Raw genomic sequence first — 17,549 nt, forward strand, 5'->3', positions numbered from 1 at the left:
ATGCAATACACAACTGCCATCATAGCTCTCATGTAATACTACATCACCATCTTTTCACAGTTTTTTAATGTTTTTCAAACGAATTTCACTTACAGCAATTCCAAGCGTCAAGACACAGGGGCAATGCCTCAGTTCAGATGTCACATTATTCTTCCTCCAATCCTGATTTGAACAGCCATAGATTGCTAGGATGTCCAAACTGAACAAACTAACCAGGATTGCTTTAAAAACATACTTTACAAACCCACATCAAACCATGGTTAGCAGTAACTGGAGTTTGCCTGATTCTGATATCATGGTAAACTGTGGTTATGCAAACCAGGAAAGGGAGGAAGGAATTAGTACACAGGAAAAAAAACAAGAGAATAGTGTACAAGCCTGCAGCAAATTCCTATTGTCTAAACTATGGTTTGGAGGATCAGGTACATGTTATCTAAACTGAGCTAGTCACTGGGACTGGGAACTTGTATAACAAAAGAATACTTGAGGACGATTAAGATATTGTGCTTTATGTTTTTACCTTTCAGCCACTGATGGCCTTGGTGAATAGAAATCCTCTTCTGCTAGGTAGGCAGCTGCAGTTCCACCTCCAAAATAGGCTTTCCTCAAGCAAGAAGCAACTTCATTCTTTACCAACAGCGCACCTAAACCAGTGGGGAATCCAAACATCTTATAGAATGACAGGGGCACAAAATCCGCTTGATGAATGCTCAAGTCTAATGGCGAGGTGCTGACATAAGTTGCTGCATCCAAGAGTACAAACCATTTCCCTTGGGCCTTGATGGGGCAAAGCTTTCCAGATTTTATCTGTTCTATCCATGCAAGGGGATATTTCGTGCCTGAAAAATTGCTCTGAGCAGGATAACAGAAGAGGTGAGGTGTTCTGCAGCTCTTCTCTTCAGCCACTATGCTATTTGTCCCTGACAACATATCCCTTGCTTTCACAGGAACAAATGGGACATTCATGGTAGCAGTGATCCCTCTCATGCCTACCACAGATGTGTGGCTGTCAGTGAGGTAGCAAAACTGGCTGCCAGGGTCCTCCAAAGTTTCAGGCGTCCAAGGGAAAGCCTCTGCGAGGAGTTTGAGTGCAGCTGTACTTCCTGAAGTGAAAATGACAGAGTAGTCTTCTACAGTTGTATTGAAATGCTGTAATATCCTGCAAAAGAAGAAGGAAAACCGCAACATTGAAGAGGTATTTCCTCCCTCCTCATTTTATACTACTGAGACATTTTTCTTGGCTACTGCACCTTATTCCAGCACTTACACCAGGGATGTCAAACCTCAGGCCTGTGGGCCAAATCTGGCCTGCTGTGGTTCCCCAGATGGCCACGCCCCCTTTCTTTGGCCCACCCCATTTTCCCTGAGAACTGATCATTTGGTGGTTTCTCAGCTTTTGCACATTTCCCCCCATTCTAAAAGGTTGAAAGGCCTCTCCTAAGGCTTAGTCACAGGCAGTAGGATCGTTAAGTTAAAATACGCTGGTATTTTTGGTATCCATAAATGGGTGGGTGGGGCCTTTGGTGTCTCCAAAATGGAAACTGGCCCTTGGGGTGAAAGAGGTTTGACACCCTTAATCTAAACGAAAATCTAAGCAAACAAGATGTGTAGCCCCACATTCTATGTTCCATGAATAGAGGGGAATGTTATACATTACCAAATTGTTCAGCTCAGTTTGTTAAATTATGGGCCAAACTACATGGCACACAGGATACCACCACCACCACTCAATTTGCAGCATCCTGAGGCTACTTTCCATTGAAAAAACAAAACACTGAAACTTCACTGATACTAATGTCATCTATTCCTAACAAAAAATAAATAAAGCCGGCAACAACTTCAATATGGGGAAAAAGAATCCTAAAGGGAGGACACATTAGTCTCTTGCAGAAATACAACTAAGCATTCTCTGACACCTAAACAAATATAATGCAATATAAGCTTTCATTATATAAGCTAGATCCTGGTTCATAGAGTTTCAGGTCTTCTGAGAATCACACCCTGAGATTCATTGGCAAAATCCTGGGATGGAGAGTAGTTAAGAGTGTTGGACCAGAACCCAGGTTCAAATCCACACTCAGCCATGAAGTCACTGGGTGACCTTTGCCAGTCACCTTCACTCAACCTAATATACTTCACAGGACTGTTGTGAGGATAACCTGGGAGGAAGAGAACCACATACACCACCCTGAGCTTCTTGGATGAAGAGTGGGATATAAAGACAACAGATGAATAAGGCAAAGGACCCACTAGGTCAAGAATGGGGTGGGGGCTGGATGACCCTGCAGAACGAATGATGCCAGGGGGCATGGCCATTCGCCTCGACATCAAGAGGGCATGGCCACACACCCTGATGTCATTTGGTTCCTGGCAGGTGTGTTGGAAAGGCAACCCTCCAGGCGCATCTGCCGTAAACCGGCTCTGCTGTAGGTGGCTCTTCTCCTATTGAACAAGGCCTGTGCTCAGCCAAGCCACTTTGCCTACCCCATGCCTTCTCCCATTGGGCAGAGGTCTCAGGGCAAGCAAAGCTCAGCTTCGCTTACCCTTTGCCTTCCCCATGCAGGGAAGGTGAATGAGGAGCGAAGCCCACTTGTACGGCACTTGCAGATGCTCCTGCAAGAGGTGGATGAGTGCGCTGCCACCACTCCCCCAATCCTCTGTGGGCCAGATGGGCAATCTCTGCTGGCCAGGTTAGGCCCACCCGCCAGAAGCCGCCCTCCCCTGCACTAGGTAGTTTCAGGGGAGCAGAACGCAGTAGCTCAGAATCAGGTACTGCCTGTTTTGTTCATCTTCATTTGTTGCCAATCTGTTTCCAAGCCCAACTCAAAATTGGAATTTGGACCTTTAAATCCTTAAACCATTTGGGACCTGGATATTAAGGACTTATTCCTTCCATACAAACCCATTCATACATTTAGAATTTTATTGGAGGACTTGCTCTTTATCCCAATGACCAGTTGAGGTATGCCAAGGGACAGGACCTCTTTGGTGGTTGCACCCACGATTTGGAATTCTTTGCCCTGGAATATCTGGTTGGCTCCCTTCCTATCTTCCTTCAGACAGTTATTTCAGCATGATTTTGGCCTGAGTGGAAAGGAACCGATGGGGCTTTATTTCTGGTTTTGTTGCTGTCAGGGTGGACACTGAGCCCATAGAATCCCAGAGTAGTTCTGATGCTGAGGAAGAGCAGTCGCTCCTTCGGGAGAGGAGCGTGCTCCTTTTTTCCCAGGACCAACAGCTGACGGAGCTTCCTCCCACCCACATTCCTAGTTTAGAAAGCAGTCCAGGGAGTGACTCAGCACAGATAGCAGACTGGGGGGGATGCGTGGCGCAGACGCAGAGAGCGGCGCCAAATGGTTTGCGCTCAAAGAACGGTTGTGCCCAGAGGATCCAAGGGAAAAGGGGAGGGATTCTCCCTAGTCCTTATATTCAGGGGTCTGCCAGTATTTGCCCTTCAAACGGTGACCAACTGTTCTAAGTTAGGGCATAGGGATGCTGCTGCTCAGATCTAGTTGCTACCTGTAGAGCTGTTAAGTTGTAAAAGAAGAATAAAGCTTTGAAAAGAATCCCTTTGTCTGTGTCTGGACTTGGCTATTGGATTAGACTGAGAGCCCTCCAAGGAGCCCTTGACAGTTGCTACTCTTTTTGAATTTTATCAGTATTTTTTCACAATATTTTAATCTGCTTTTATTCCTTTATGAAAGATTTATTATTAGCTGAGGAGGATCAACATGGATGAAAAGGCAGAGTAAAAATATTTTAAAATAAATAATTTAGTTTAATTATTATTGTTGTTATTTATTAATTATATTTTTAATCTGCCCAGTAACCAACGTTCTCAGGGAAGATCACAAACAGCTAAAAGAGTAAAATGCCATACAATTAGTTAAAAACATAAAATATAATACAAATATTTAAAAGAATAAAATTCAAAACAAAACAAGCGGCACAGAAATAGATAAAACAGCCAGAAAAAATCTAGAACTTGGTTTCTAAAATGCCTTGGAGAAAAGAAACGCCTTTGCCTGACTCCGAAAAGTTAACAATGTAGACGCCAGGTGAACCTCTTTGGAAGGGCATTCCATACACGAAGTGCCATCACTGAGAAGGTCACCTGCCTATTTACCTTCAGTGGGGCACCCAGAGGAGGGCCTCCAAAGATGATCTAAAGGCCCCAGCAGGTACATACAAGAGGAGATGTTCCGTTAGATACTCTGGTCGCAAGCCATTTAATGGGCTTTAAAGGTCAACACCAACACTTTGAATTGGGCTCGGAAATAGACTGGAAGCCAGAGCAGCTGATGAAGCATTAGCATCACATGATTATATCAGCCAGTCCCAGTTAGTATCCTAAAAGCTCTGTTTTGAACTAACTGAAGTTTCTGGACCATCTTCAAAGGTAGCCCCATGTACAACTCATTCTAAGCTGATAAAAGACACTCTTGGTCCTCAGGTGAAAATGATGAACCCAGGAGCTCCCTTTCTAGCTGTCAGAGTTGAGCCCAGGCCCCTTGACATTTCTGAGGACTCTTGATTCTGAATCAGATCTGGAACAGCTAGATCAGAGGATGGAGGAGGAACCTCCCAGATCCTCCAGGCATTGAGAGAGAATCTTCCCAAGGCCTTGACAAACAGATGGCCCAGGCCAAGTCACCGCATTCCCTGCCCACCATGGGAACCCAAGTTTCCAAGGAAGAAGAAGGGCGCAATTTGAGAGAAGCCAGAGTGCATCACAAGTCAAAGTAGGTGGAGTTCAGGATGGAGCTAAGGCGCTCTGCCAGGATAGCGACTCTTAGAAGCCAACATAGAAGGGAGCTGCCCTAAGGGAGGTGCATCACCATTAGGTAGGTTTGACCGTCGGTGTCCGCAGGCAAACTGCCTGCAATTTCACTACTCTGCAGATTGTCTTCCCTAACAGAGATCTTAGAATAGTCATTTAGAGCCTGGGACAGTTTGAGAGCCTCCTTGAATGTGCTTTGTGGAAAGGCTCGTCGTTAGCATAATAAAGCCGTAATAGCTGGAACTCAGTCTCTGTTTTGTTTATTGCAAAGGGGGAGAACGATCAAACATGACACTAGCAATGCTTCCAATGTTCCCTTTGCCCTTAGCATTCAGTACAGCTGCACCAATGTAGAAGGAATTGAATTTTAATTCAGAATACTTTAAAGTGGCCAACCACACGGTGGGTACAATATAAGAGAATCTTGAAGAACAAACCCATCATCGTTTAGAGTGCACAAAGATTAAGAATAAGGCTTTAAGCTCATGCCCTTGAAAGGCATATACCCAGTGGGTATATAATTCCAGATTTCCTTATAACTTCACAAAGATTACAACATTTGATCTGCATCCTTCCTGCTGCTACAACTGAACTAGGTGTGTGTGCCTTACTCTACTGCCCAACTTCATTCTTTAATAATAGGACACGCTGAAGAACATTTCCCTCTTCCATCAGCATCAAATGTCAGACCACATGTTTTTATGTCTCCCGCAAACCTATATTTTACTGTTCCAATTTATTCCATCTGCATTCAACTTATCCACCAATTAGAACATCACCTTTTCAAAGGAAACACTGTACCATTAAATTGAAAGATTAGTAACATGCGTCTCTCCTAGCCTTGTCATCCTCCTAATGGGCACAGCTGTATCTGCGATGGTTAAGTGTTTCGCTTTGCAGACTGGCATTCAACAGTGTTCCAGCTTACTCGGCAAAAATTTAGGTCTGCTATTTCTCTACCTAGACATATAAAATCTTGCAATTATCTCTGAAGCAAAAAGAATTTCATTTTTAGAAAGAGACTTGTGATCCCCCCCCCCTTTTAAAAAAGTAATGAGTTAATTCAGGCTCAAATCAATTCCTTGCAACCCCCCCTTTTTTTCTTTTTTTAGTACAAAACTAGTTTGCAACTGGGATTTGCTAACAAACGCATTCTTCAATGCTGTTTTTGCATAATCCTTGTATACAAAAATCAACCTCTAAATCTGCCTAATCTCCTTAGGAGGACGATTCCTCCAAGAGCCGGGACAAGTTTATTTTAGCATTCACTCTTGCCGAAATGAACAGCTCAAGTTTGAGTCAAGTAGCCTGGATATGATTTTGGACACTGAGCCCATCTAAGTGCTTCCGAAAATCTGAGATCTGCAAACAGCACAATATTACAGTTCAGAGTATGGAATCATTGGTCACAGTCATAACAAGCTCCCTGTATTAGTGCAGTTACATGTGCTCCTAAGTTTCCTTCTGTTATCCTTGCCCACATTCTCTTCCTCGTGCATGCGCTGAATGTTTTGGCCTGCATACACCATAGGTGTCAGGGTGGAAACTGAGCAGATAGAGCCCCAGAGCAGTTCTGATTCTGAGGAGGAACAGCAATCTGTGGGAGAGGAGCCAGCTCACCCCTCACAGGCACTGCAGCTGGCAGAGATTCCTCCTGCCAGCATTCCTGAGATAGTGATCCTAGCAGTGAGAAAGTGTGGTGGGGGGGCTTGCTAGACACTCGACGCAGACGCAAGGAGTGACGAGCGATGGAGGGCACGGAAAGGAGGCACAGCGCCCGTTTGGCGCGCAAGCAACGGCCGCCTCCCGTGGACCCAAGGGAAAGAGGGAGGATCTCTCCCTAGCCCATAAGTTCAGGGTCTTCAAGTGATTCTCTTTCAAACGGGGAACAACTGCCTATTCGGAGCATAGGCTACTCTGGTGTTCATTGCTTACTCACTGGTGATTAGCATCTGAAAGAGTCATTAAGTTGTAAAAGGATTAAAGCCTTGAAAAGAATCCTTTCGTCTGTGTCTTGAGTTGGCTATTGGAGTGTACTGAAAGAGGCCGCTAGGGTGCTCCTGACAATAGGGCAGGGATCTGACTTTTTGTTTCTCTGTATAACAGTACCGTGCATATCGATGGCATTATAAAGAGGACCTTTTCCTTTGCTGCCCTTCAGTTGTGGAACGACCTGCTGGTTGAAATGCACCAGCCGACCTCTTTGAAAGTTTTAAGAGGGAATTAAAGACTCTATTATTCTGGCAGGCCTTCCCTTTTTAGAACTCTCAGTCCTCTTTGTTGACTGCTATATGCTATTTTTACGTTGTGTTGTTTTTATTGTTGGATTTTATTGTTAAAGTGTTTTTAACTTTGTACGCTGCCTAGAATATTTGTATATAGGTGGGTTATAAATTGAAATAATAATAACAACTGCAACAACAACAAATCCCCTGGAAATATTATAATCAACATAATTTTTTAGATGCCTTACTACAAAGTGTTATATGTATATAGGATTATTTTTTGCCATCCTGAATCCCGATTTAGGCAAACACAGCACTGAAGAACCTAACTCCAGACCCTTATTCGGAATCCTATATATCAGTAATAGCGAAGTCATTCTCCAAGTATGAACCCAACCCTCATGCAGCCAGAACAGTACCACCTATGCGCATGAGGGAACTATCAGCATGCTTGGGGGATCCCTAAATTTTACAGATGTGCTACAAACTTTAGGGTGGGATTTTCAGGAGGCGGTGGGGAGGGACAACTACAAACAGCCTAGTGAGGACTGGCCATACTCAGTGGGGCACAGAAAGCTGATGGACTGTTGCAGGGGCAAAAAACCTAGGGTCGAGGGGGGAAAGAATGGAGCATTCTGGAAGAGGGCATGGCTGGAACCCTAAACAGGCGCAGTCTACACTGGAACGTTTTGTTACAGGTCTCACTTGTTGCTACTGTTATTTAACTTATCACACCATATCTTGCGCATTTCCTTCTATCAGATGGCAGAGTGTTCTTCAACAAAAGGCCATGTTATCTGCGTACACAGTGACTGACAGCTACTTCCTAATGGATTTGTGTAGTTAAATGAACAAGGACTGTGCCAGTACACTTCTGAGAAACCACAGAGCATAAAACCAATGCTTCACTGACCATTATATGCATTGAAGAACAACCAACAAATACAGCAACTTCTAGTCCAGTTGCATCCATTTCATACATGAGCAAGGAAACTGGAATACTTCTCAGCAAAATTTGCAAGGGAATAAAATTAGGGATGTACATCCTTAGATATGTTTTGACTTAATTATGTTTAGTGTGCCAACCTCAATATATCTTGACAATGTGTTATAACTGATGGCCAAAAGGGTTCTTTTGTTAAGCAGATTGCTGGTTAATTGCCTAGAATGGTTCTTTGGTGTTTCCTCAATCAGTGAGGATGGGGAGATGCTCAGCAATTCCAATGTGTGTTTGAATGGGATACCCATCAGAGCTTGGAGAAGATGGCACTTCACCCTTCACCCACTATGGGAAGGTTGAGATAAGACAGAAGTGCATGCTGTTTGCCTGCACTTACATGCTACTTGTATATTTATAAATAAAGCAAACATAACAAAGAGAACTTAAGACTCTAGTGCTCTCTCATCCACAGGAAACTTGACCTGGGCAGTGCTCTCCCAGAAAATGTCTCACCACTTGGAGAAACGTGATGTAGTGGTTAGAGTGCAGAGCCAGGATCTGCAGGAGAAGCTACCACCACCTGGGGAAGAGGCATGCCTGCTGCTGCTGTGCCTGCTGCCACCACCAACACCAGTCCTTCCCTGCGGACTTCTGCCCGCAGACCGCCAGTCCCTGCAGGACCAAGCCCCCAGGTACTGAGCCAGCTGTGCTGACTGCTTCCACCTGCCCCTTCCTGGAGGGGCTATATAAGCTGGCTGGCTGAGGTGGCCTGGGAGAGCCAGGGCCTGCAGGAGAAACTACCACCACCAGGGGAAGAGATGTGACTGCTGCCGCCACGGAGGGGATGGTTTGGGGGTTTGTTTGTTTTTAATTGTTGGTGGGGGTGGGTTTGGGGGGGATTCTGTTGTGTTTTTAGGGGTGGGTAGCCTGCCTGATAGGCGGGAGTGAGGGGGCATGTGTCCATCTGACGGAGGCAGTGGGGGGAGTGCTGGGGGCCACACTATACCGAAGCCGGGCGGCAGGTGCTGGTGGAGCACTAGGGGCAGGCCATGCCAGGTAAGGGGAACAAGGGAGAGATGCGTAATATCTGTCCCCTGTTCCGGGCCTGTCCAGAGCCAAAGGATGGCTGGGGGAGGCGTGACCCCATCTTCTGGCCTTTGTTTGCTACTCTGCAATGCCAGGTCCGTTACCCAGAAAACATCCCTCATCCATGACATGATCCTGGATGAGGGTGCAGACCTGGCATGTATTACGGAGACCTGGCTGGCCGAGGCTGCTGCTCCAACTCTTGTGGCCATGTGTCCAGCTGGATTTTTGTACGCACAGCAGCCGAGGGCTGGGGATCAGGGAGGGGGAGTGGCTGTTATTTACCGAGAGTCCTTGGTTTTCACCAGACCCCCTCTCCGGGAGACCAAGGTTGCTGAGTGCATGTACTGGAGGTTGGGCCTGAAGGGCAGTCTGGGGATTCTGCTCGTGTACTGTTCACCCCACTGCACGACTGACTCCCTGGCCAAGGTACTTGAGGTGGTCTCTGATGTGCGTGTGCAGTCCCCTAACTTATTGGTGTTGGGGGACTTCAATGTACATCCAGAGGCCGTCCTCACAGGGGCACCTTGGGACTTCATGGAGACCATGGTTTCCTGGGAGCTGCACCATATTCCAACTGGGCCCACCCATGTAGCCGGTCATGCACTAGACATTGTGTTTGTTTTTGGAGAAGCAGGGAATGATCTGGAAGTCAGGGGTATATCCACCACCCCCTTGTCATGGTCAGATCACTATCTGGTGATGTTAGACTTCTCGGTTCCACAACCCCTCTGCAGGGGTGGAAGACCCATTAAAATGGTCCGCCCTAGGCGTCTTATGGATCCAAATGGATTCCTGAACGCGCTTGGGGATTCTCTGGAGCACGCCAACGGCCACTTAGTCGAGACCCTGGTGGGTGGCTGGAATGCTACAATCACTGGGGCATTAGATCGGGTGGCTCCGAAACACCCTCTCCCCCTGAACAGGGCTCGGACTGCACCATGGTTCAATCAATAAATGTAATAGATAAAATCTGCAGTTATGAGCTCTGAAACAGGAGGTGAGACGGCTAGAGTGCCGGTGGTGGAAGTCTTGCTCCAAAGACGATCAGACACGGGCTAGAGATGTATCTTCAGCCTATCACATACCGGTGAAGGCAGAAAAAAAGGAATATTATGCTGCCTCTATCGCATCCGCAAAGTGCTTTCCCAGGAGGCTGTTCCAAGTGGTCTGGAGCCTGGTCGGTCCAGTGGCTCCAGAACCGCTGGAGCATTCTAAGGCCTCCTGTGAGGCCTTGACAAGGCACTTTGCAGATAAAATTGATTGGATTAGGAGTGTTATTCTGTGCGCTGTAGATACAGTTAGTGAGCAAGAGGCGGCCTGTGGCAAACCTGTTTTGTTGGATCAGTTCCAGCTTCTTCCTTCTGATGAAGTGGACAAGGTGCTTTCATCTGTAAGGCTGACCACTTGCTTACCTGATCCTTGCCCATCTTGGCTCATTATGGGCTGCAGAGAGAGATTGGATGAGGGGATCAGGGCAGTGGTGAATGCCTCCCTTGAGGAGGGAGTGATGCCTCAAGGAGGCAGTGATAAGACCACTCTTAAAGAAGCCCTCCTTGGATCCCCAAGTTCTGAACAACTTTCGCCCAGTCTCAAATCTGCCATTTGGGGGCAAGGTGATTGAGCAGGTGGTGGTGATGCAGTTGAAGGCACACTCAGAAGAAGCCGATTATCTAGACCCATTTCAGTCGGGCTTCAGGCCTGGGCATGGGACAGAAACGGCCTTGGTCACCTTGGTGAATGATAGGAGGAGGGCTCTGGATAGGGGTGAATGCTCCTTCCTTGTTCTCCTCGACCTCTCAGCGGCTTTTGATACCTGTCAGGGTGGAAACTGAGCCGATAGAACCCCAGAGCAGTTCTGATTCTGAGGAGGATCAGCAATCCATGGGAGAGCAGCCAGCTCATCCCTCACAGGCACAGCAGCTGGCAGAGATTCTTCCTGCTGGCATTCCTGAGATAGATAGTGACCCTGGCAGTGAGAGAGTGCAGGAGGGGGGCTTGCTAGACGCTCGACGCAGGGAGCGACAAGCAATGGAGGGCGCGGAAAGGAGGCATAGCACCTGTTTGGTGTGCAAGCAACGGTCGCATCCCGTGGACCCAAGGGAAAGAGGGAGGAACTCTCCCTAGCCCATAAGTTCAGGGTCTTCAAGTGATTCTCCTTCAAATGGGGACCAACTGCCTACCCGGAGCATAGGCTACTCTGCTGTTCATTGCTTAGTCGCTGGTGATTAGCATCTGAAAGAGTCATTAAGTTGTAAAAGGATTAAAGCCTTAAAAAGAATCCTTTTGTCTGTGTCTTGAGTTGGCTATTGGAGTGTATTGAAAGAGGCCGCTAGGGCGCTCCTGACAATACCATTGACCACGGTATCCTCCTGGACCACCTGGAGGGGTTGGGCATTGGAGGTACCGTATTGCGGTGGTTCCGGTCCTTCCTCTCCAGCAGGTACCAGAGGGTAGCACTGGGAGAGGAGGTTTCGGACCCGTGGCCACTTACTTGTGGGGTGCCGCAGGGTTCCATCCTCTCCCCGATGCTATTTAACATCTATGTGAAGCTGCTGGGGGCTATCATCAGGAGGTTTGGGGTGCAGTGTCATCAATATGTGGATGACACGCAGCTCTACCTCTCATTCAAATCTTCACCAAGGTTGGCCGTAGAATCCCTGTCCAAATGTCTGGAGACGGTGAGTGGCTGGATGAGGAGGAATAAGCTGAAGCTGAACCCTGACAAGACCAAGGTACTTTTGGTGGAAGACAAGAGGAGGCTGGGGGATGTTGACCTGGTGTTGAATGGGGTACGGCTACCCTTGAAAGACCAGGTCCGCAGCCTGGGGGTCATTTTGGACTCCCAGCTGTCCATGGAGGCTCAGGTGTCAGCTGTGAGCCAGACAGCGCTTTATCAACTCCATCTGATATGGCAGCTGCGCCCCTACCTTCGCGACCATCTGCTCCCATCGGTAGTTCTTGCCCTGGTCTCCTCTCATTTAGACTACTGTAATGTGCTCTACGTGGGGTTACCCTTGAAGACGGTTCGGAAGATGCAGCTGGTACAGAACGCGGCGGCTCGCCTGATTAAAGGAAGCCGCCGGAAGGAGTTGCACTGGTTACCAGTTGTTTTCCAGGCCAAATTCTAGGTGTTGGTTTTGACCTTTAAAACCCTATATGGTTCTGCTCCAGCCTATCTGAAGGAGCGCCTCCAGCAACACCAGACAGGCCGCTTAACAAGATCAGCCTCAGATGGCCTTCTCTCTGTCCCATCAGCCAGGACAGCTAGACTGGTGGGGATGAGGGAGAGGGCCTTCTCTGTGGTGGCCCCCACTCTGTGGAACTCCCTCCCTAGGGAACTCCGTCATGCCCCCTCTTTAATGAGCTTCTGCTGTGCATTAAAAACGTAGTTGTTCAGGCAGGCATTTGAGGTGGGTTAGGGTATTTTTAGAAATATGTTTTTATTGTAGAATTTTATTGTTTTAAACTGTTCTATTATATACTCCCCCTTCATGGATCACTGCCTTGTTGTGGCGAAGGGGCTTGCGTAACTCAGTGAAGCCATAAGCTATGCCGTGCAGGGCCACCCAAGACGGACAGGTCATGGCAGAGAGTTCTGACAAAATGTGGTCCACTGGAGAAGGAAATGGCAACCCACTCCAGTATTCTTGCCAAGAAAACCCCATGGAACGTATCACAAGGCTAAAAGAGATGACGCCGGAAGATGAGCCCCTCAGGTCGGAAGGTGTCCAATATGCTACTGGGGAAGAGCAGAGGGTATTTCCAAGTATACTCTGTACATCGCCCAGAGTGACTGGGTGATCAGCCAAATGGGTGATTAATAAATTTAATAAATAAATAAATAGTGTTGGACTGGGATTGGGGAGACCTGGATTCAAGTTCCCACTTGGCCATGATACTCACTGGGTGAGTCACTAACTCTCAGCCTAACCTACCTCAGAGGAGGACAATCATGCACACTGCCTTGGGCTCCTTGGAGGAAAAGGCGGGATATGAATATAACAAATAAATTAAATTAATTAATTAAAAGAAGCTTGGGCCTCATTCATTGACTTGCAGGGTATCAAAATTATAAGTTGGGGTCAGCCCTGCCACACACAGCAGGGTGAAGTGACTTCCTTCAGGTGGCATTGGGAAAAGGTGGGAGGAATAGATGAAGGAAGGAATGATCTAACAAGTCTTTTTAAAGCATTGGCCCTGGAGGGGTGGAATGCCAAAGAGCTCTGTGTCAGGAAGCAAAATATCTTGGGCCAGCGCCAATTGTAAGGATGCTTCCCTTAAAGACAAAAGTCTGACATTTGGCGTGTGCGTGTGCACGCGCGCACACACACACACGCACACACACACACAATCTAAAACTAGGGCAGGGAAACTTGTGTCCCTCCAGATATTTTGACCTATAATTCCCATCACCCTTAGCCAGCATAGCCGATGGTGGGAGTTAGTTGTAGGCCAAAACATCTGGAGGAACACATGTTGCCCACTCTATTCTAAAATATACTCAGTTTCAAGAAAAGTCACCAAAGTGACATTTTTACGTCTCTCCCTCAAAACCAGGTCCTGAAGTCTTCTGAAAAAGCAGCTGGCACTTTTCCAGAGGCCACATGCGATGGAATGGAAGGGGGTGGTAGCTCTTCCTTCCCATGCCTGAACCAGCTCAAATGGGGGTGGGGGGAGTTCTGCAGTGGAAGCCATTAGTTGTGCTTGCAAAATGCAAGCTGTTTATGTTTCTTTATGAATGTGTGTCTCTATGTGAGAGCATGCACAACCTTCATGTTACACCCTTGCTCACATGGATTTCCTGGTGGAGTGTGCCCTCCTCTCTGATGAGAGCAGCGTACACACTGCAAGTCCAGCACAGCAAAGATTCTGGGGAAGAAAGATACCACGTCTCTGCACAGAGCAGAATTGCTGCCTTTCCCCTCATAGAACCACTCCTAGTTCACTGCTCTGGACTGGGGCCTATTTTTAGAATGATATAATGAGATGAAGTATCAGAGGCAGGAATGCAGCTCAAAAGAAAGTTCTTAATGAGCCAAGAACCCTTGGTTGTATTATTCAAGATTTGTTCCACCCAAATCAAGAGTTGTCACCCAGACTGTTTCTTAACAAATACAGTTTTCTTTTGTACCCAAAGGTGAAAAGAAGGTACTGTGTTGTGTTTTCAACCCCTTGCTGGTTATTGTATTGCATTTGAAGTACTAAACACTGTTATTAGACTATTAACTACCTGAAGAGGCCAAGATTATGCGTTTTTGTAATTAACCTTGTGGTCTACATTAATGAAAATTAGCTCTCCTTACATTCTGCTTAATGTTGTATATAATATAAACACTTTTATACTCTGGCACCAAAGGAGTTAGCCCAATAAAATCTTGCCCATTTTTAGATCTCCTGTTATTTCATATCAACACAGCAACCATCACTAAAATATTTAAAGTGGAAAGTCTACTATCTACTGGGGCTAGGCAATATACTATCAGGTCAGGAAAAGGCACACAGCTAAGGGCCAGCTGCAAGCCAAGAATAGGCTTGGCATGCATGACATGTGCCGGACAGAGGTCCTGTCACTCATCGCTTACAAAAGAGGGACCTCCTGGCTATGGGGGATCTATGGTCTGGTAACCTCCCAGCTGGATTACTGTAATGTGTTATACATGGGGCTGCTCTTGTACATGATTTGGAAGCTTCAACTAGTGCACAATTCAGCAGTAGAATTCTGACTGAAATATCTAGGTGGAGCCATGTTACACCAATTTGTCACCCAACTGCTCGGAGGCCAGGGGTGCAGACTCCTTCAAGAAGGAAAAGGAAATGTGGGTTACTTACCTGTAACTGTAGTTCTTCGAGTGACCATCTGTGCATTCACACATATGGGGCTCTGTGCCTGTGCTGAGTCTCATTCAGGATGCTTCTATAGCTAAGAAACATTTTTGGGAGGCCCCCCCCCTCCCGTCCACTGCGCATGTCCTAGGGGGTTCCCGCCTGTTCCCTCAGTTCCTTGAGACCGCCTAATGTGGCCTTGGACCCGAGGGAAACCATCACGCCTTGGTACCAGCATCAAATCCAACATTTACACCGAAACGAGGACAAGGGGAGGGTTGTGTGAATGCACAGATGACCACTCAAAGAACTACAGTTACAGGTAAGCAACCTGCATTTCTTCTTTGTGGTCTCTGTGCATCGTACATATGGGCAATTAACAAGCTCACTTACTGGTGGTGGGTAGGTGTCTTACACCAAGACTGATGACAGAACGGCTCACCCAAACGCAGTCGGAACACACCTTGACATTGAGTTTGCAGTGCTTCACAAATGTTGACGGTTTCGACCAAGTTGCTGCCCTGCATAAGTCCGACAGCGGTATGCCTTTTGCAAAAGCTGTAGATGTGGCTACTCCTCAAGTAGAATGTGCTCTGATGTGAGATGGATGTTCTAACCCAGACAACTCATAGGCCAGACCAATGGGTTGCACGATCCATGAAGTTAGTCTTTGGAAGGAGAACCCTTCCTGGAGCCCCCATAACAAATGAAGAGGTGCTGCATGGTACTGTGTGCATGCTGTCCTGGATTTGTAAAAAGCCAATGCCCTCTTGACATTGAGAGCATGCAACTTTCTCTCCAGGTCAGAAGAAGGGTCTGAGAAGAAAGCTGGTAACGATACGGTTTGGTTGACATGGAAATCAGAGACCACTTTCAGCAGAAAGTCAATGTCTGGTCTCAGGTCAACCTTATCCTTGTGGAAGATCATTGTCAGGGTGGACACTGAGCCCATAGAATCCCAGAGTAGTTCTGATTCTGAGGAAGAGCAGTCGCTCCTGGGAGAGGAGCGCGCTCCTCTTTCCCAGGGCCCACAGCTGACGGAGATTCCTCCCACCAGCATTCCTAGACTAGAAAGCAGTCCAGGGAGTGACCAAGCAGAGATAGCAGACTTGGTGGATGCGCGACGCAGACGCAGAGAGCGGCACCAGATGGAGGGCGCGGAAAGGAGGCGCAGTGCCCGGTTGGCGCGCAAACAACGGCTGCGCCCCGAGGATCCAAGGGAAAAGGGGAGGGACTCTCCCTAGTCCTTAAGTTCAGGGGTCTGCCAGTAATTCCCTTTCAAACGGGGACCAACTGTTTCAACTGAGGGCATAGGTACTCTGCTGCTCAGATCTAGTTGCTCCCTGTAGAGTTGTTAAGTTGTAAAAGAAGAATAAAGCTTTGAAAGGAATCCCTTTGTCTGTGTCTGGACTTGGCTACTGGATTAGACTGAGAGAGGCCTCCAAGGAGCCCTTGACAATCATGTAGGGATGGTCCACTCATAAGGCACAGATTTCACCTACATGTCGAGAAGACGTGATAGCGATCAAGAAGGCAACTTTCCACGATAGCAGGCAAAGGTCTGTCATGGCCAGAGATTCAAAGGGCTTTGAGAGAAGGGCATGCAAGACAGAGAAACTCCACTGAGGAACCAGAGTTCAAACCAGAGGAGTCAAGTTCTTTAGACCTCACAAGAACTGACAAGCAGTAGGGTGAGTAAAAAGGGAAAAACCTTGAACTAGCCCTCTGTAACAAGAAAGAGCCACCAAATAGACTCTTATGGACAAAAGTTTTAAACCTTTTTGAAACAAGCTATGCAGAAAGAAAAGAACATTCTCAACCGATGCCTGAAGAGGATCAAACGCATGAAGAGTAGCAAAAGTCAGAAAAGACAACCACTTTGCAGCATAGGACTGACAGGGAGCCAGTTTCTTAGCCACATCCAGGATTGCCTGAACTCTGAGTTGAACTAGAGGAAACGCATTCATTGTTGAATCTTCCAAGTTATTAGCTTCAGAGTATTGAGATCAGGGTGACGAATCCTGCCCCGGTCCCAAAAGATCAGGTCTGGAACTTGTGGAAGGTGCAAGAACTGTTTTCCTGACAGACGCAGTAGGGTTGGAAACCATGGCTGCCTTAGCCACCAAGGAGCAATTAGAATGCAGTTCATCTTGTCATGTGCTATCTTCTGAAGCACCTTGGAGAGAAAGGGAAATGGCGGGAACAGATAAAAAAGTTCCCCTCACTACTGTATCTGGAACACATCGCCCAAAGACGATCAGCTGATCCCCGCTCTCATGCAGAAGTGGGGGCGCATGGCATTCGCTGGGGTCATGAACAAATCCATTGTGGGACAGCCCCAGTCCAGAAAGAGACAATCCAAAAAGCAAACCAGGATCTGCCACTCGTGAGGTGACTGGTATGCCCAACTTAAGAGCGTCTGCTAAAACCAGCAATGTGTCCAGCAATGTGAAGAGCACTCAAGAAGATGCCCCACTGAATTGTCCATTGGAAGATGTCCAGGGTGAGGTTCACAAGTCTGGAAGAGTGCGTCCAACCTTGCTTCCAGATGTACCACAAGACCATCATATTGTCGGTCAGGATTCGTACATGTCGATCTTGAAGGTATGGTTCGAAAGCTCGCATTGCTTTCCAAGCTGCAAGAAACTCTAGGAAGTTTATGTGGCACTTCTTTTCTTTTGGTGAACAGAGG

At 47.2% G+C, this 17,549-nt stretch overlaps 1 protein-coding gene across 1 annotated transcript in view; it reads right to left on the minus strand.

The window, feature by feature from the left end:
- Positions 1–17,549, minus strand: part of MOCOS (molybdenum cofactor sulfurase) — a 175,657-nt gene that overhangs the window by 129,111 nt on the left and 28,997 nt on the right. Inside the window, exon 4 of the mRNA XM_084857561.1 lies at positions 521–1,159. Coding sequence (XP_084713687.1) covers positions 521–1,159 — 639 coding nt within the window. The remainder of the gene's footprint in view (positions 1–520; positions 1,160–17,549) is intronic.

This window comes from Heloderma suspectum, chromosome 5 (genome assembly GCF_057233095.1).
Source record: "Heloderma suspectum isolate Gila_16-S chromosome 5, 16-S_ref, whole genome shotgun sequence".
Taxonomy (NCBI): domain Eukaryota; kingdom Metazoa; phylum Chordata; class Lepidosauria; order Squamata; family Helodermatidae; genus Heloderma; species Heloderma suspectum.